This window comes from Aulonocara stuartgranti (assembly GCF_965226115.1).
Source record: "Aulonocara stuartgranti genome assembly, chromosome: 14".
NCBI lineage: Eukaryota > Metazoa > Chordata > Actinopteri > Cichliformes > Cichlidae > Aulonocara > Aulonocara stuartgranti.
In genome coordinates, this window is record NC_138950.1 from 36345251 (window position 1) to 36365712 (window position 20462).

A 20462-nucleotide genomic window follows, 5' to 3' on the forward strand; every position below is an offset into this window, starting at 1 on the left:
AAGATGATACAAATAAGGTCCCTATATGGTCACTAATGACATCAAACCTTTAGTGTCCACCTACATAAAATCAATAACTGCAGCCTTTAAATGCAAAATACTAAACATTTGAACAAGAATGCAAAATAAAAAATAACAATACATGGCTAACACCAAACATTGTGAAGAAAAAAAGCAGTCTTACATGCAATTAAATATGAACTGCCTTTTGCATGAATAAAGCAAATAAAATTATTTTCCCATGAAACTTGTATATGAAATGAAACCAAAATTAGATATGAGATAGGCAGAAAAGCTACAATACAAACAACCCACAATCATTACCTATCCAAACTGACAACATTTGGAGAGCACATTTTGAAAATCACTACAATGACATACATATGAACCCCGTTAATTAAGACAATGTAAAAACACTTTCAAAAAAGTAAGAAAGAAACCAGAATCCCCTTAAAAATTTCCCAATTACCTGGAAAGAAGTGAAAACAAAGGAAAAAAATTAGAAGCTAGAAAGGGATTAAGCCAATAATCTGGGTTTTATAAATTGGGTTAGGGGTTAGGTTAGGTTAGGTTAGGTTAGGTTAGGTTAGGTTAAATTGAGTTTATTAAAGACTTTTCTTAAAGACGTGTAAGCCAAAATCCCTCCTGAAACCTGGTGACCAACTACAAGAAATGTCTTTCTATTGTACTTGGCAACCAAAGTTGACCCAGTCATGTTTTGCTTAGAGATTAAATACTTATTTCAGTCAATGGCGTGCAAATAAATGTATAACTTTTATGTAAAAGCATCTTTTTTTTGTTGATATTTTGTCTGTCTCTATTAAAAATTTATTAACAGATTTCATTTATAAGCAAACTTACAAAATTCATCAGGCATCAAATAATTATTTCTCCCATTGTACTGGTCATACCCAACAACACTGTGCATTTTCTCAACATTTGTCATTACAAAAACTTGCTTAACAGAGACTTAAAACATTAACAGATGATATTTATTTTAAAACTTTCTCTAATTCCAAGCATGTATTTATCATTAACAGCAATGCTTACAAAAATAGCAGGAACTATATTGTGTTGTTTTAACAGAAACAAAAACACTATGAAAAATGAATTTTTAAAAAATATAAGTGTAAATAAATATAAATTACGATCATTCATATTTTTCTAACAACAACAAAAAAAATGACTCATACAACACTCCATAATTTAACTATTTGTGTATGAAGAAGGCATATGAAATATAATACTCACAAAATGCGTCTGTAGTTCTTCTCCTGGTACGCCTGATTAATGACGTATGTGATAAACACATTGAAGTGTTTTGCTGCATGGTAATAAACAATGTCACACACATCAGGAATCAAAATAGACTTCTCAATTCGGTGTTCAAGATCCATCAGGAACCTGAAAAAATTATGAGATTTCTATAACTCAAGCACATTGTGTGGCTAAACTTCACAGTTAAGACTTAATAAACTGATTTTGGTTAACATATACTGTCCCACCTTTCACTGGCTTTCATCACTTCCTCGATGTTGGAAAACAGAAAATGCATGTCGGACTGGCTTAGCGTGTTCACTAAAACAGGGTTACGTAGGAAATGTGTCTCTAAAATTTCCAGACTCTTGTAGTAGGATGCCTCTGAAGTGACCAGCTCAAACATGGCCTAGGGACAAAAGGAAATTTCAATACAGTATAAACAAATCACTACCAGGGCAGCTGTCTTTTAATTTGTTTCTCAGCAGCATTGTCAGTCTGTCTACCAGTTGGGCAAATAGTCTTTACTTAGTCCTTTCTAACCATTGCACTTTACAGTGTGTTTTTACTATCTAACCATTCACACACCAGTTCTAGTGGTTCGCTTGGGAGCAACTTTTGGGTTCAGTGTCTTGCCCAGGGCAATTTTAACTTGTAGAAGGATCAAATACCAAATGACCAACACCACAATTAATTGATTATCCACCTTATCACATAAGCTATGGTCTACACTGAAATATTTTAGTATCACTTGGTACATTCGTCTATTTGTATGCCATTTATATGTTTTGCATGCACACATATGCTAAGATCTCTTTATTAAGTGCCTGTTGTGATTGAGTCTGCTAAGGTCAAACGTACATATCGTTACACTTCCTGGAGCTTAGTGTATTTTTTCTAAAGGATTTCCCAAGTTTATGACTAATAAAGTACACTAAACATAGTGGGCCAGTCCTTTTAAATTTTAAATGCAGGTGTTTTCAGTCCCATTGCCACAGGTGAATAAAATCAAAACCTTGGATTAATATAGCGAGTTCATAACCAGCTTCATGTGACTGTTTATCCTGATTGTCATTGTAGGGTAAGTGAATTCAGATAACAGACACATAATCTAGTTACACTTAACCCAGTTTGCAATAAAGGTCTCTCGCCATACAGTCTGCCTTTACAAACATTTGTGAAACAAGGAGTTGTTCTAAAGACGTCATTGAAATCAAACATGTTACTGTAATAAATAACGTTACTCAATCCAAATAACTTTTTGGCATCACAAAATTGCTCACCTCTTGCATTATAATTTCTTTGTGCGGTAACTGAGTAAGCAGACCGCTTGCCTGCACAGCTTCCAGGTTCTGCCACAAGGTCAGTGACTGAGCACTATTCCTCAGCTGCAGCTGTAACACTGGTGGAGACATTACACCAGAGTCTGTCCCCACAGTCCCTGCCTTGACCCCAGGAAAAAGGTTGTCACGCTGACGCCGCTGCTCAATCTCCTGCTGCTTGGAGGTGTCTCGGTATTCCTGGTACAGGAAGGCTAAAGAGTCAAAAAATGATTAGTGCGCGTTAAGTATGCATATACAGCTTATTTTTTCAGTGGCTTCAATTACCATTCTTTCATACGGTGTCTAGACAGAAGGCATACACTATTGTATATGGATAAAAGTTCTGGGTTAGTCAGTTAAACTGAAAATGTACTTGTTTCTTTAGTCTCATTGCCACAAGTGTATAAAATCAAGCACCTAACCATTTAGTCTGCCTTCACAAACATTTGTTATAGGGTTGTTTTAAAGAGTTCACTGAATTTGAGTGTGGTGCTATAATAGTATGCCACTGTTAGAACAAGTTAAAATTCCATCACTTCTAGATGTCATTGTAAAATGAAATTGGTTAGAAACCACAAAACCTATACTATAATTCAGTTTTAGCTCAACTGACCACTAAATCAGATAAAAGGTCTGCGAAATCAGATAGAAACAGTGAGGATAGATAGCAACAAATAAAACTGACTTTAGAGTTTTCCATTTAGGGTGGACAAAGGTAAGTGTGTTAATTCAGGATCAAATGAGTTAACACTTGGGAGTTTGGGGGCATTTATATAATTTACAAACAGTCATTTAGAAGAGAGACCTTGTGTTTAATAATCCACATTTCACTTTTAGGTACAGTTGAGGATAGGGATGGGTATCAAAACCCGGTTCTTGTTGAGAACCGGTTCCCACTGTCTCAATTCCTTGGAATTTTTTGCCATTTTTGCAAACGATTCCCTTATCGATTCCAGTCGCCCCGAATGACGTCACCACGTTGCGGAGCGTCATTTACCTGGCAGGAAACACGGCGGCTCAAACGCTCAAAAGTTTGATTATACTTTACGAGAACGGATGACAACAGGGCAACTTGCAATACTTGCAAAGTAGATATTTCATTTAAGGGGGGAAACACTACGAATATGCAAAAGCATTTGCTCACAAAACACGTGATAACCTTAAATGAATGTCATGTTTTTAATTCCGCTCCAGACTCGTGAATCTCAACCCAGCACCACTCAGGTACCCGAGTGGTGTCCAGAAAGTCCAGAATGCTGTTTATAGAAAACATGTGCTAAAGAGTTTTTTCCTCAGCAGATGTGTGAATGGGGAAAATCAATTTGAAATGTGCAGAGACTGGTGGTGTACCAGGGGCTTCTGTTTAGGGCTACACTTCACTGTCACCCAGCTGGCCTAATGTCCCATCTGCTTGGGATGGCTAACAGTGGCTAATTTACAGTAAGTTGTTCCCCTGTGGTAATTTGTAAATTTTTTTGAAAAGTCGATTTTAGCAGTTATCTCAAAATTAACTGTCATATAGTCTATCGATCAATTCACTGGTTGTGAGGTGCCAGTGCTAATCACCATTCCACCAAAGATACTTACAGATTAAATAAAAATAAAACCAAAATATACAGGAATTGTTTTTGGTATTAGTATGTGTCGGTGTTTCCAAATAATCAATAGAACCACGATCCAGAATTTAGGCAAATATTTATTGAGAATGGGGTGTCTAAATTACTTTGTGTGCATGCTCTTTGTATTGTTATATTATCAAACTCTCATGACATTTTTTAATTTCTGTGTAGGTTCTCAGTCATCCGGGCCTTGATAGTCTAAGAAGTTTGGAAGAAAATGACTGGACTTCTTTAAGTTTTGAGAAGACACCTCTCATCCAGGAGGCTTATTCAGTTCTAAATCAAATGGTGGAGAGTCCCAGGTATTTAAACCCATACTGGGTGTTGTCCCTTATCACCAGAAGTTTCAAGTGAAACCATTGTGAGATATTGTCTCCACCTTTTTTGTGACCTATTGAGGACACCTGACCTAAGATGTGAGTGCGGTTTGAGGCGCCTGGGAAATGATCTCAAAACTGCATTGTAGGTGGCTGACAGTTGGTGTCATAACAAACCCTCGCTGTTTAATGATGGTTGTTCACAGTGGACATAGATGGCTCCTTTTAGTTTTCAGTCCAAAATGTGAACACTGGCATCCTCAAAAGAATGACCTTTATCCTTTAGTTGCAGATGTACAGCTAAGTCTTGTCCTATTGAGGTGGCTCTTCTATGTTACATCATGCATTTATAGAGTGGCTGTTTGGTTTCTGCATTAAAAAAATGTAGTGCAAATGTGCTGCACTGCACAGAATACGTTATGTTGCTTAGTTCGTATTTTTTAGTTTTGTCTTTGGATTGAACCAGTTTTTCTCTGAGAGTGTAGCTGGATCAGTTTGTCTGAGTATCCTGCTACATGAGTGACAACAGTGTTATGTTATGTCATGTTATATTATGTTATTCTGTTTTTCTCCCTGCTTGGGGTCTGACCTTTTTTCCTGTGCATCTTTTCTGATTCATCACAAGTTGTTGTTCCTGGTGGTGATGGGAGTGAAACACTAGATACCAGACTGTGTGGGGGGCTTCTGGTAAACTCGTTAAACAGTGTTAAGGCTTATATGCTCCTCAGTGCATTATCTTTTGAGTCTTCCCTGTATCTTTCCTGGTGAACTATGTTTCTATCTACTGAGTTGATATGATATGTGGTGATACCTGGGTCAAAATCAAAACCGAAGAAGTAGAAAAACTGGTTCATTCCATGGATAAGTTTTAGAACTGAAGAAAACGTTTAGAGGTGAGACGTCTTCACAAAACATAAAGAAGTCCATTTACTTACTTTTCAAGCTCCTTAGAAAAACTTAAATATATACTAACAAAATATTAATAGAAACTCTGGATAATTAAAATTTGTTATTAATAATTGGACTGGTTGGTTCTTATATAGCTCGTTTCTATTCTGCTTGAGCATGCAAAGCCCTTTACAAATTCACACATTTACACACAATCAATCCCAAACCCAAACAATCATTCAAGCACTATTTTTCCTACACCCAAGTGCTTTCTATCTAACATTCACACACATTTATACTTGAGGAGCATATCTTCAGAGACCACCTTGAGATTAAGTATCTTGCCCAAGTATACTTAGACATGCAGACTGGAGACTGGAGCAGCCAGGGATATAAACTACCAACCTTCAAATTATAAGATGAACCTCTCCACATCCTGAGCTACAGACACCCCAACACAGCTAAACTGTGCTTCTCACAGGTGGGCTGAAAGTTTGCTGGTGCAGAAATTGGAACATGTTGTGTAATCTTCCTCAGTCATATACTGCAGATTACTTTTGTGGGTGTAGAACTGGACTTGAATTACATAAGAGCAGGGTGAAAGTACAGTCTCACACATAGCAAAAATAAATGCACAGACTTTAGAGAAACATATGGTCTATGTGTACTGTATTGTTCCACTTCTTAGTCAATTTTCAGGCTTCCTCTTCTTCATTTAAGATTTAGAATTCTTTATTATATTCTTAAATGCTGCCATCATGAGTAAATTTCTACTAATCCCTGTAAAAATCATCCAAAGTGAATTAGACTGTGTGGAGTAGTCTATCAATCCAGGAAACTCTATATGAGGCACAAAATTGCTTAACCAGTCAGCGATCTGAATCTACATACAGGAAGATTTTATCATGCATATTATTGAATTAGTAAAGTGCTAGAGAGCTTACATGAATGGTGTAATATAGAAACAAATACAAAAGGGTTTTCTAGCAATAGCTCTGATGGTGGGTGTAATATATGCACTACTCTCACCCTTTGTCAAACTCACCAATATTTTTGATGATTTTGAGACTGTGGCAGATTGTCTGTGAGCATTCTCCATTTCTCAGCACCCTATGAAGAAAAAAAAGGACATACCTTTGTGAAGAGAGCGCTTATCTCTCGCTTTCTCTGGGTGTGTGTGTGTGTGTGTGTCATCACTACTAAATTTCAAATCTTTTCATAAGATAATATAATTCATAATATACATTCTTACAATGTGTAATTTTATTTTGTGAAAAAACAATAAGCATTTTTATCTTATTTATTTGTCTAATTTCTCGTCATATTATTTGCTTTCATCAGAATTCAAATGATTTTTAATTTTTTTTATAAATTTATATCTCTATTTCTAAAATATTTATATCTCTATTTCTAAAGTAATTTGATCTGACCTGTGGTTCATGTGGATATCCTGGTCTCCTTCAGAATTAGGCTGTTGTGAGTTCATGGTCTTCCTTCTGGTATCCTTCACAGTGCAAGCTTTAGCTGTTTGCTCAGAAAGCTCTTCTATGGCTTCACTGTCACTGTTGTGAGTCCAGTCCGTGCTCATTTCTGCTGTAAAATCTCTTTGCTGGCTGTATGAAGCAGCTGATATTTCCACAGTCCTCTTTCCTCCCACTCCTCCTCTTCTCTTATCCGCAGCATTCTGGTTGTACAGAGCATGTGTGCTACTGAACTCACCATTGCTTGGCAACAAATCTCTGGAATGATGAGGCTGCCGCGAGAGCTGAGGACTACATCTGACAGAAGAAAAACAAGAAACACACCTTAGAAATACATGTACAGAAGCCATTCACATCATCTAAAGCTTAACTGACAACAGCAAATTCTTAAATTTGTGTGCATATTTACTGGATATTATAATTAGGTTTTTTCATTATCACAGGAAAATATATTGCCCTTGTGCATGAGAAATCTTTAAATTAGCTGCTAGTTTATATAACTAGTTTCATGTAGATGTAAGTGAAGAAACTTGGAGAAAGACTTGGATTAACTTGGTCAACGTATTGTTAATTAATTAGCGAGGTGAGAATGGTTCAGGCATTATTGAAGGGCAAGATGAGAGAGGCTAAGGACAATTACTGGAGAAAGCTGGAGTGGAAACTCCAGCAGAATAGCATGACAGAGGTGTGGAGTAGCATGACGACAATCACTGCATCCAGGTCATCCAACAGCAAAGAAGCTGGGGCAGTGAGGACAAAGCCAATGAGCTGAATGTGTTTTTTAACAGATTCAAAACTGAGGTAAATGCTCACCCCTCTGACCTGACCTGTAGTCAGCCTGCAATCCACTCTCCCTCTGTCTCCACATTCCACCATAGCCTCCTGTGAAAGTCCTGACACCCCTCCCCCACCTGTCACTTTCACTCATGACCAGGTTCAGAGAAAAATGAGAAGACTCCACTCGGGCAAGTCTGCTGGACCAGACAAGGTGAGTCCCTGTGCCCTCCAGCTTTGTGGAGTCTATCATAAACTGTTCATGATGAGTCTAAGTCCACAGAGGGTCCAGTGTTGTGGAAGACATCATCCCTTATTTCTGTACCAAAAACGCCATGTCCCAGTGCCCCCCCATGGTTAGAGACCTGTGGCACTGACTTCCCACATCATGAAAACCCTGGAAAGACTTATCCTTGACCAGCCCCGACCTATCCGGTCTGTAAGTCTGATGTCATTAGCCATGTCTGGGCCCAAACTCCGCTGCAGGTCCATAAGTCAAACGAACACTGCAGCATTACTGAGAGTTAAAAACTGTCTAAATTCTTTCATCTGTAATAAAATGATCAACGTTCTGCTCTATCAGGTGTAACAATTAAGTTTAACATCCAAGCATCCATGAAAACGGAATTTATGACATTTAACAGAGTTAGAAGTTAGCAGGGAGTTCGCTTGCTAGCTTCCCTCTAAATATAATATACAATGAGGGATTTCTAAAACAAATTAAAACATACAGCTCTACTATCACTTCCAACATAAATGAAGACAGGAAAGTAAACAGCAGCAACGTTTGTAGGGTTACTGAAGTTGGGCTAGTTGGTATATAATGATGTGCTACGTGATCGCTAGCGCGAAAAAGCTATGCTAGCATAACATAAACAGTAAAGCTGGAGGACGAACGCTAACGAACAGAGGACTTTTTTCCACTCGATAAAAGTTAATGTGAGGGTTCCCAATGATTAGGAGCAAATGCAATCGCATGGCAGGATGCTGTAAACGGACCAAACGTCAGTCAGGAGAACCACAGAGATAATCCATCCACAATACGAGGTTAGTCATTAATATACTGCTGCTCTCCCCTTTCCTCTTCACCCGCTACACCACATACTTCAGCCACTGCACAGAGACCTGCCATTTTCAGACGTTTTCTGATGACTCTGCAGTGACTGAATGCATCAGAGAGGGTGATGAGACAGAGTACCAGGCTGTGGTTGGCTCCTTTGTAACGTGGTGTGAGCAGAATCATCTGTAGCTCAACGTAACAAAGACCAAAGAACTGATCGTGGACTTTAGGAGGACCAGGAACCTGTGACCCCTGTTTCAATCCAGGGGGTCGATATTGTAGAGGACCATAAATACCTCGGAGTACACATAGATAATAAACTGGACTGGGTTAAAAAAAAATACCACTGCACTGTACAGGAAGGGACCGAGTTCTGTCTATTTTCTAAGGCGGCTGAGACATCTTTGACGTTGGACAATGCTCAGGATTTTCTATTAGTCTGTTGTGGCCAGTGCTGTCCTCTATGCTGTTCCACACTGGGACATCAGGTTAAGGGTCGCAGATGCGAAGAGACTCAATAAACTGATCCGCAAGGCTGGTAATGTTGTGGGGATGGAGATGGACTCCCTTAAGGTGCTGTTGGAGAGGCAGATGATGTCCAAGATAAGTACAATGCTGGACCAACCACTCCATTACGTGCTGACCAGTCAAAGGAGTTCAGTGTGAGACTGAGATTACCCAAATGCACCACTGAATGACACAGGAAATCATTCCTGCCTATGCCTCCCTGTACAACTCCTCCATCTAATGCAAAGTACACACTGCAATAGTTAAACCCTTTGCACTTCATCTACAGTAAAAAATAACAAATAAAGTTTCACAGTTTACTTAAAACAACTGAATTGAAAAGGGGAAAAAGACATATTCTGACAATGTTGAAAGATGAGAAGTGCCCAATGACTGAAACTAGGACCACTGAATGAGATCAGTTCCTTGATCATTAATATGCAAATTATCATGACCATTGATCAACAACTACTGATCAAAGACCACTGATCAATGGCCATGACTACCATTCACAGAGGGTTGGGAAATGGCTGCAATCACAGCATTGTAAGATGGTGAAAGATGTACCCTTAAGCCACCTCCTTGATTCAGAGATGGTCTTTCCTTTTTCCCGTAAAGGAAAGACTCGACGCTCAAACCAGCGTTCCTCCCTGTCCAGGATTTGTACATCCTCATCATTGAAAGACTGCCCGCTGGCCTGTAGGTGCAAATAGACTGCAGAGTTGGTAGGTAGCTCTTCTGTGTTGTGCCATCCGAAGGTTGCTTGGTTTCCCCGATACATAAATCATGGCACTTAACAGCGTACGCTATATTACTCCGTTTGTGTTGGGGGACCCGATCCTTGGGGTGGACCAATTCTTGGTGCAGCGTGTTTTGGGGTTTAAACGCCACAGAGGGATAAATGCATCTCAACTGTTCTGATACTCCTGACACATATGGCATCACCAGGGGTTTTTTTTCCGCTTAGGCAGTGGTTGTCCTCCCCTGGATCGACTGGAGCTTTCTTTATGCGCCTTCCCAGCTTCAACAAAAGTCCAGCTGGGATAACCACATATTCTCAGGGCCTTCCTGATGTGACGTTCTTCTGCTTCCCTGGCCACTGTGTCTGTGGGGATGGTGTGCATGCTCCAGTGGATGATGAGAGTCGAACGTTAAATGCTAATCCGTATGCGTAGGTTTATGGTACACATCAACTTTTAAATGTCCCCCATTAGTAACCTGGCACTTTTCATATTCTCCCTGGTGAACTTTATGTGTTGGTCCACTGAGTTAATGTGATCAGTGAATTGTGGTTGGTCCTGAGATTTGATTTTCACCCAGGTGCCATTACATACCTGAACCAATGACTTGGTGGTGTTCCAGGGTAAGATAACAAAGCCCTCTTTTTCACTTCTTCCATGTACAAGTTGGCCACAGTGGGTGAGATTGGGGAATCCATGGCACACCCATGTTTCTGTCTGGTACTGACCCATGTATGTGAACTACATACAATTTTAACCCACTTTGGCAAGGACTGCCTAAAGCTTGTACATCAGTATGAGCAAACAGCACATAAGATGGCTAATTGCAGGAACCACCTGAGAATTCAGCCTCAGATGAAGACAAAACAGGATTACTTCTAAAAGTCTGCAAATGAGCTCTTCAGTTAAGGACTTCCAGGCAACAAAAATCCTCCAGAAGGCACAGCACCAGCTGCTTAATGAACAGGTGAGACAAACAAATTTTACCAGAGAAGTGCTAAAGAAGAGCAGATCCGAGACTTTCTATGCTTCTAGATGAGAATACTCTTAAAAAGGTGTTTGAATTCATGGAGAAGGCTTGTTTAGCACAGCATGAGAAGTCTAAGACTAGGCAACAAAGAAAGTTTGACTTATTTGTTGTGTGTCAGAAACCACAGCAAAATACACAGAGTGTCTTCAACAGCCAGTAAAGTGAAAGTGGACACTTGTTTTCTTATCATAAAAATCTTTGTTTGTTAGTGTCCTTATTTTCTTCTGAGTTATCAATTTTCTCCTTAACTAGCTAGCATAAATTAATTTAAGTCTATTAGCCAACCAACCAAGCACATGACATCACTTATTGACAGAAGATGGCACTAAACATGTTTTTAAAACTTTAACTTTAAGCACTTATTTCTTAAATCCAGCTTCACAGACAGTGTTACATCTCTGTCAGTTTTTTAAGAGCAAGGCTCCATGATGTAAATGACATGTCATGTCATTTCTTTAAGTTTTGTGAAGAAACTTCAAAAGGACCAGTCGCTTTCTTTTCAAGCTCCTTAGATTATTTTACTTTTTATTCACGTTCGTCTTATACATGTTTATATTGCAGGTCCATTTTTAGTCACAAATGTAGGTGAAACGCTCACGTTTACATGGTGACAACTAAGTGTTACAGAGCTGTGCGTTAAACAAAGAATCAGAGTATCTGTGTAGGTTCTCAGTCATCCAGGTTATGGTAATCTAAGGAGAGTGGTGGTTTAAGTTTCTAGTTTTAAAACGAAATGGTGGAGTACAGATGGGACTGGGACACTTTAGTTTTGGAACTAAAGAAGCTTGTCGGATGAGAGGTGAAACATCTTCAAGAAATTTAAAGAAGTCCTTTACTTTCCAAGCGCCTTACAAAGAATCAAAGCAAAATAACAAACCAAAAAAAATGCATCAAGAATTATTAAAATTGAGAATTAAGTTTAAGCTGATGATGCTAAGATTCATTCACTGAGTTTCCCCTTCATACCAAAGTTATACCACCTACTATTAATACAGTATAAACAGTATGCTGTCAATGTAGGGGAGGGAAATTAGTGAAGACTGCTCATAAATGTGCTCACATCTTGCTGAATGGTCAGCTGATCACAGCCAATACACTGAAAATCCGATGGAGCCCACAAAAGAAATTATTGTGAGTTGTGATTTTTTTCCCCACCCTGAGCTGCTACAACCGATTTTAGGATTCTCCCACCTGCTGAATCCCAGTTTAACCCCGGAATGTACTCATGTTTCTGTTTAGGTGTGGAGGCAAAGTCACCATCTTTAGACGCAAGTTACAATACAGGCCTTTTTACTGTCATATGTATGGTTGTCAAATGTCAAATGTGACTAAAAAGTCAAATGTGACTTTTTAGGTCAAGCCAGCATATCTGGCAGGTAATCTACTAATCAGAAGGTTGGTGATTTGACCCCTGGATGCTCCAGCATGGCAAATATCACTAGGCAAGATACTAATCCCAAGTTGCTCTCTATATGAATGGATGAATGAGGCAAATTGTATAAAGCACAATGAGTGCTCAGGTAGAGCTCAGAGCTCATTAGAAAAGGGGTATATAAGATCCAGTCAGTTTAACATCTTTGCATTTTCAAATCTTTTCTTAAAATGCACCACTTTAGACATACTTAATCAGATTATCTTACACCTTTCACCACATGAATCCTTTGTTCTTATTAGTAATTTCAAATATTATAAATTTGCTTGACTTGATGGGTATTTTTGTCTCTTATTTTTTAACTCTTCTGTCAACAGAAAACCTACACTGGGGAAGACCACTAAAAAACAAGCACTCAGGAACTTGAAGACAAAAAAAGGGCAAGTGCTCTGACAAAGGACAGAGGGAAACAGAGAATATATACAGGAGACTAATTAGGGAGATGGGGAAATACCAGGGAACAGAGCTGAAGCTAATCAGGGTAAAGAAATTGGGAAAAGTAAAACTGAACATAAAGCACATGAGGCAAGGAACTATCAAAATAAAACAGGAACTAATACCAAGACTAAGACACCTGAGCTTGACACACACAAAAGGGTAAACAGACACAAGACAAGACCGGCTGAACATGGGAGATAATAAAGGCAAAACACAGAGATGAAACTAAGAGACCAGAAGGGAACTAACAAACATAAAGTAATTTATGACTATATCAGTTACATAAAATAATACAATTGGAAACAAACAGAGATAGGAAAACTCATAAGTGCAAAGATAATTAATAGAATCTAGAAACAAATCCCACTTCTTCAATCAAAACAATAATGAATTAACACGATTCAAAAGTCAAAACAGAAAACTCTTGATTAACGACCTAGAACCACGAGAAGAACAAAGACTTAACTTTCACAGAGACTTGTGTGCTTATCACAGATATGATAAGCCACTAAGAGTGCCAGGTGTTAATTATAAAGCAGTGTACAATGTTCAAGCAAGCATTGTTATGTGATTGTTTGTTTTCTGGGTGTGTTTGGTTACAGGGTTGGGCAGTGAAGGCATGCAGACTCACCGTCTAGCCCCTGGCAACAAAGGTGACTTGTGGGGTAAGGGAGAATGAGAGGAGGAAGATCCTGCACTACTGGATGGACTGTGGTCCAAAGTAAGCCTGGTGGAATCTGGAAAGTTAGAAAGGTAGAGAGTGTATTTATAGATATAGTAGGGAGGAATTTGAAAATTACACAGTAGTTAAAATGGCTACATTTTAATCACTTATTTCTAGTGGGTTACAAAAAATCTATCTGTTTTTCTGTCTTTCTCTTTCACTCACACCTGTTTCCTATGTGAAGTAGTTTGGGGGGGTTTTTTTTTATGAATTTTTGTAATTAAACTGGCTGAAGTGTTAGATTGTCATTGCTTTTCTAGGTTTTCAAACACTCAGAGCACCTTAAAAAGTTAATTACTCTGTACAGACACAGGTCACTGCCAGCAGCCATGAGATAAACATTTCAATTTTGAGGTAAAGTATTTTGTCAGAGTAAAAGGTGTCTACTGGTAATAGGAAATGAAAAGAATACTAAGCCCTCTTTGTTGACCTGTAACTCTGCTATTCAGTTATCACTAAAGTACTTTATCACTTGAATGTAAACATCCCTCCGCTATGAGTAACTGTCTTATTATGTTAAAGTGATTTAGGTGCCAAAGTGATCCTAGGACCTATGTCTTCAGAGGCAATTTGTGCCTGATAGGCTCTCCAAAGGCAAATTGGTGAGGGGCTAGACTAAGTGTAATTCAACAACAAGGATTCAGGAAATCTCACTGGGACCAGTAGTTGGATGAAGACTGAATGAATCAATCTCCATTTTTTCTTCTGGCTTTATAACATTTCAGCCCTGTGTTAGATTCCAGTCCCCCCGCAACCCTGATAAGGATAAGTGGAAGAGAATGGATGGATTAAAGGCCATTCCACTTGAACATCAGAGATTTGCTATAAAAATTGCAAGAGGAAAGAAACATAGCTTAAGGTAAGAGTGCTTTTAGACATGTTTTGAAGGTTTATATTAAAATTCCATTATCTAGGTCTGTAATTGTTTTTAGGTTAAATAACTGGTACCCAGGTCACCCCTGCGGGCGGTTTATCCTTCAAGCTCGGGTCCTCTACCAGAGGCCTGGGAGCTTGAGGGTCCTGCGCAGTATCTTAGCTGTTCCCAGGACTGCGCTCTTCTGGACAGAGATCTCCGATGTTGTTCCCGGGATCTGCTGGAGCCACTCGCCTAGCTTGGGAGTCACCGCACCTAGTGCTCCGATTACCACGGGGACCACCGTTACCTTCACCCTCCACATCCTCTCGAGCTCTTCTCTGAGCCCTTGGTATTTCTCCAGCTTCTCGTGTTCCTTCTTCCTGATATTGCTGTCATTCGGAACCGCTACATCGATCACTACGGCCGTCTTCTTCTGTTTGTCTACCACCACTATGTCCGGTTGGTTAGCCACCACCATTTTGTCCGTCTGTATCTGGAAGTCCCACAGGATCTTAGCTCGGTCATTCTCCACCACCCTTGGGGGCATCTCCCATTTTGACCTCGGGACTTCCAGGTTATACTCGGCACAGATGTTCCTGTACACTATGCCGGCCACTTGGTTATGGCGTTCCATGTATGCCTTGCCTGCTAGCATCTTGCACCCTGCTGTTATGTGCTGGATTGTCTCAGGGGCATCTTTACACAGCCTGCACCTGGGGTCTTGCCTGGTGTGATAGACCCCAGCCTCTATGGATCTTGTGCTCAGAGCTTGTTCTTGTGCTGCCATGATTAGTGCCTCTGTGCTGTCTTTCAGTCCAGCTTTGTCCAGCCACTGGTAGGATTTCTGGGTATCAGCCACCTCCTCTATCTGCCGGTGGTACATACCGTGCAGGGTCCTTCCATGATGGTTCCTCGTCTCCCTCCTCTTTCTTGGGTTTCTGCTGCCTGAGGTATTCACTGAGCACTCGGTCAGTTGGGGCCATCTTCCCAATGTATTCTTGGATGTTCGTTGTCTCATCCTGGACTGTGGTGCTGACACTCACCAGTCCCCGGCCCCCTTCCTTCCGCTTAGTGTACAGCCTCAGAGTGCTGGACTTGGGGTGAAACCCTCCATGCATGGTAAGGAGCTTTCTTGTCTTGATGTCAGTGGCTTCTATCTCCTCCTTTGGCCAACTTATTATACCAGCAGGGTACCTGATCACGGGCAGGACGTAGGTGTTGATAGCCCGGATCTTGTTCTTACCATTCAGCTGACTCCTCAGGACTTGTCTGACCCTCTGCAGGTACTTGGTGGTTGCAGGTTTCCTAGCGGCCTCTTTATGGTTCCCATTCGCCTGCGGGATCCCCAGGTACTTGTAACTGTCCTCCATGTCTGCAATGTTGCCTTCTGGTAGCTCGATCCCCTGACTACCTTCCCTCTCTTTGTTACCATCCGACTACACTTCTCCAGCCCGAATGACATCCCGATGTCATTGCTGTATATCCTGGTAGTGTGGATCAGTGAATCGATGTCTCGTTCACTCTTGGCATACAGCTTGATGTCATCCATGTACAGGAGTCTCGGCTGACTGTTCTGTCTACCAGTAGCTGGTGTTTTGTGCCTCTGGTATTCTTGCCAATCCCTTTCTGTGCCCCGCTCATGTATTGACCCATGTGCCTGTTCATCTTAGCCGATATGATGCCTGACAGGAGCTTCCATGTAGTATTGAGGCAGGTTATTGGTCGGTAGTTGGATGGGACTGGTCCCTTCTTGGGGTCCTTGGGGATCAGGACCGTCCGACCTTCGGTTAGCCATTCCAGGTGTCTCTCGTTAACTAGCAGCTGGTTCATTTGTGCTGCCAGACGCTCGTGGAGTGCAGTCAGCTTCTTCAGCCAGTAGGCGTGAACCATGTCAGGGCCTGGTGCTGTCCAACTCTTCATACTAGAGACCCTTGCATGGATGTCTCCCACCGTGATTGTTACTGGACCCTGTTCAGGGAGGTTGCTATGGTCTGCCCTCAGATCCACTAGCCACTGAGCATTGCCGTTATGGGTTGCGTCCTTCTCCCATATGCTCTTCCAGTATTGCTCCGTCTCTCTCTCTCTCTCTATATATATATATATATATATATATATATATATAGAGAGAGAGAGAGAGAGAGAGAGAGAGAGAGAGATAGATATAGATATATATAGATATATAGATATATAGAGATATAGAGATATATAGATATAGATATAGATATATAGATATATAGATATAGATATATAGATATATAGATATATAGATATAGATATATAGATATATAGATATAGATATTAGGATTTTAAAAAGATCCCTGCGTAGGTTTTCATTCATTCTGGTCATTGTAGTCACAAGCCACTAGTAACCATCTTGGCTGTCACATGAGCTGAGATGTGGGGAAAAAATAATTTTGACTGTAAGGGACCAAGGTGTAAAACCTCTGTATGACATTACTCCAACACACAATCATGTGAATTACTGATGGTGACTTGGAGCAAGGTGTAGTAGAAGTAGGAGTATAGCTGACTAATAGCTGGTGTCATAATCCACCCCTTGTGTTCAATAATGGTTGGTCACAGTGGACTTACTTGGCTTCTTTTTTTTTGACAGTGTGACCTTTCTTCTAAAACACAGCTGAGTCTTTTCCTGTTGTGGTCAATACTTAGCCCCAAAATACAGTGAACCTGAACTTTCTAAGAAAGTAGTGACGGTGGTACGTCTTCTGAACAAGGAAGGATGTCTTGTGACTCCAGAAAAGGTCCTCTTAAAGATGTACACTGAGATCCTTACAGCTGGAGTCCTCTTCAACAGCTACTCCCTCGATGTATAGGAGTGTGACGGGGGGGATTCTACACTTCCTGAAATCCACAATCATCTCCTTGGTTTTCTAGAGCACCAGCCTGCTGGTTGTTTTGTAATTCCTGCCTGTAGTCAGACGCATCACTGTTGGTTCTCCATCTCACCACTCCTGTGTCATCTACAAACGTCACAATGTGAGAGCTTTGATATTCTACCGAGCAGTGTATGAGAGGTCTCATACACAACCTAGGGGGATCTAGTGATTAAGAAGTCCAGGAACCAACTGAAGAGGGAGAAGCTCAGGTCAGGTTTTGCAAGTTTTTGCTGCTGAGTTTGTTGAATTATTGTACTGAGGGCATAAGTGGTCCAAGAATAGGAGACATATATACAAGTCCTTATTCTCAAGGTTTGCAGGCTGTATGAAACACTGATGAGATCCCATTATCTGACAGCTGACTGGCACAATCTCTGTGTCCATTCTAGTATACTGTCAGGGCCTGCAACTTCATGTGGGCCACTTCTGCTGAGGTCAAGCTGAGTCGTAGTTCACCTGGTGGTGAAGTGAGTGTAGTCCTAGAGGGGCTCATTGAAGCAGACATGAAAGTCATTGGGGAAATCAGGCAGAGACAAATCCCAGTCTTATTTACACAGCATTTAAACAGCATGCTTGTTTGTTTCTTTGTTCAAAATTGGGGTTATATATTGGGGTTATATATATATATATAGCAAGACATTAAGTATATATACTTAACAATATATCGTTATCCAGGTAGGTTCATTTTAACATTTAAACTCAAGGTTGTTCTTGCTTTGATGAGGTCATAGGTTGAACGCCAGTCCATTTACCCGTGGGAAATACATTATTCACCGCTGTACGCGGTTCAAACAGAACCAGTTTCTCAGGTTGTATTCATGTAGATTTCTACTGAAGGATAGAAACTGCCTTTGTTCTACTTTCAATAACAACTGCACCATTAACTACAGCAGTCCCTAACACGATGCCTTTGATAACAACGTGTGAGAAATGAATTCATAACCTAGCTTAAGCACAGTTATATATAAATGATTAATTTAAAGTTAACTATACATCTAGCATCTAAGTAAAAAAAAAGATTTTAGCTGGGCTAAAAGCCCAGCTAAAATTAACTTCAAATTAACTGCAAATTCATTGTTGAATTGTGGTCACAGCCAAATTCTGTACTAGTCTTCTTGTCTTACTTTCAGATTGCTCAGATGAGATCAGTCTCTTCTTCCTCATTGACCGGTAAAAGCGGGAGTTTCTGCGAATAGGTTCTCTACTAAATCCAGTGCTGGAGTCATCATCATCATGTTCCTCTTGGCTTGGTTGAACCACAACTGGTTGCTTTTCTGTGACGTCTTTTGGTTTCTGTCCCCACTTACCCCTGAACAGGGTAGCTACAGACATAGTGAAATCTATTGCTCAATTTTCGTGAAAAACTAAGACTGGAAAATGTTGTTTGGTGTTGAGGAAATGAGTGGAAAGAAATTTGCCATAGTTAGCCAGAATCCAGGAATAAATCCATCACTTGGAATCAGAAATTCACGTGAAAAATGAAAAGAAAAAAAAAGAATGCAGTTGAAAACAATTTTAAGATCAGAAAAGGGAATCCTCAGCCCTCTCTTGCTCCTATCCGTACAGCAATAATGTTGTTAACTACATGGGTAACCTGTGGAAAGAGTGCTTGACGCTTATTTATGACTACAGTGTAATTATTACATTTATGACTCTCTCCTGTTCTTTGTCCCTCCTCTGTTTGTGTCCCTCCCTCTTTCTGCCTCCTTGCACCACCCTGTTATGTGCCAACATTCCTGAACTCAACCTAGTCTTACCAGCTTATAATGCCTTTCTGCTCTAAAACTTTCTCTGTTGCAGAACCAGAAAAGCCACTTGGAAATGCTTATAAATGTCTGTGCCTTCTACATTTCTCAGATCCCTTCATGAAATCAAGGCATGTTTTTGTTCTTGGCCTTTGTTCTTCAAGAGTTTCTGACCCTGTTGATCCGTTGTCCCACATAATAGTTTTATCTCTAGTCAGCTGACAAGGAGAGTTTAAAGTTCATCTTTTCCTTTTTTCAACAGAGCAATAAAGTTGCTTTCTCTGCCTTTGAACAGTACCAACCAAAAAAGGAAGTGCAAAGAATTTGTTTACTGGAATAACCTTTACTGTAAAATAAAGATCCTGCACAGTTTCTACAAACAGAAGATGGTTTACTGTGGAATTCACTAACCTACATGATTCCTGCTTTATTTACTCTTAAAGGAAAACAGAACGATTATGTTAATAATTATCATATAACTAAATAAAGAATGTGGAATTGACCGAATAGAATAGATGGATGAATGAATAATTATCACCTATCCATCCATTCTCTTATCAGGTTTGCAGGTTGCTGGAGCCTATCCTATAGGGCGAGGGGCGAGCTTCTCCCTGGATAGGTCACCAATCTGACGTAGGGCTAACACATAGAAACATAACCATTCACAACTATGGCAATTTAGAATTACAATCACATGTCTTTGGACTGTGGGAGTAAGCTGGAGTACCTGGAGAGAACACACACAAGCATAGGGAGAACATGCAAACTCCACACAGATGGTGGCATTGAACTCAGGCAACATTGCTAACCAATGCACCATCTCACTTCCTTGGATTAGCTTGAAGTAGCTAAGCTGGCCGATAACCAACATTTGCTCCCACATTTATCTTAACATCAAGGAATATTTTGCTCTTGTACTATTTACTTTGAATTTTTTTTTCTATATTTTTCCACCAGGTGGTAGTACTTTTTAACGTTTAAAGCATGCAGCAAAATTTCCCACTTTTTATTGTTTTCTGCAAGGGTGTCTTGCTACTGAAATGATAAGTGTGTTATTACTGATGTTGGACAATGGTGGGTGCGTGTATGTGTGGATTTTAGTTCTCGCTACCTTATAGAGAAGTCTATAAGTTGGGGAGCAGCATTCCCACCATTCAAGTTAACCAAATCTCCATTGCTCACATAGAGGAGCCGTTGGTAAAGCAATACAATCGTGACTTTCATTTCATTTCATTTCATTTTTATTTATTTCACACTTGGTACTACAAATCAAACAAAACAACCACATCTTCTGTCAACAAAACACAACAACCATGTGTGAAAAGGAGCAGGAAGAAGAAAATATTCTTATTAAACCCTGCCCCCTATCTACCAT

The 20462-nt window shown here is 40.0% G+C and overlaps 1 protein-coding gene and 1 long non-coding RNA gene across 2 annotated transcripts in view; one reads left to right on the top strand and one right to left on the bottom strand.

Annotated features, from left to right (window-relative positions):
- Window positions 1-19545, bottom strand: part of ngef (neuronal guanine nucleotide exchange factor) — a 33753-nt gene extending 14208 nt beyond the window's left edge. Inside the window, exons 1-7 of the mRNA XM_082501813.1 lie at window positions 18467-19545; window positions 13497-13602; window positions 6834-7181; window positions 6449-6513; window positions 2541-2791; window positions 1506-1666; window positions 1252-1404 (exon numbers count right to left, since the gene is read on the bottom strand). Coding sequence (XP_082357939.1) covers window positions 1252-1404; window positions 1506-1666; window positions 2541-2791; window positions 6449-6513; window positions 6834-7181; window positions 13497-13602; window positions 18467-18674 — 1292 coding nt within the window. The 5' untranslated portion in view covers window positions 18675-19545. The remainder of the gene's footprint in view (window positions 1-1251; window positions 1405-1505; window positions 1667-2540; window positions 2792-6448; window positions 6514-6833; window positions 7182-13496; window positions 13603-18466) is intronic.
- On the top strand, window positions 13527-14527 carry LOC309687092. Its single transcript, XR_014270619.1, has 3 exons — window positions 13527-13618; window positions 14112-14191; window positions 14315-14527. It is a non-coding gene; the product is annotated as an uncharacterized lncRNA (long non-coding RNA).
- Window positions 19546-20462: the final 917 nt, after the last annotated feature.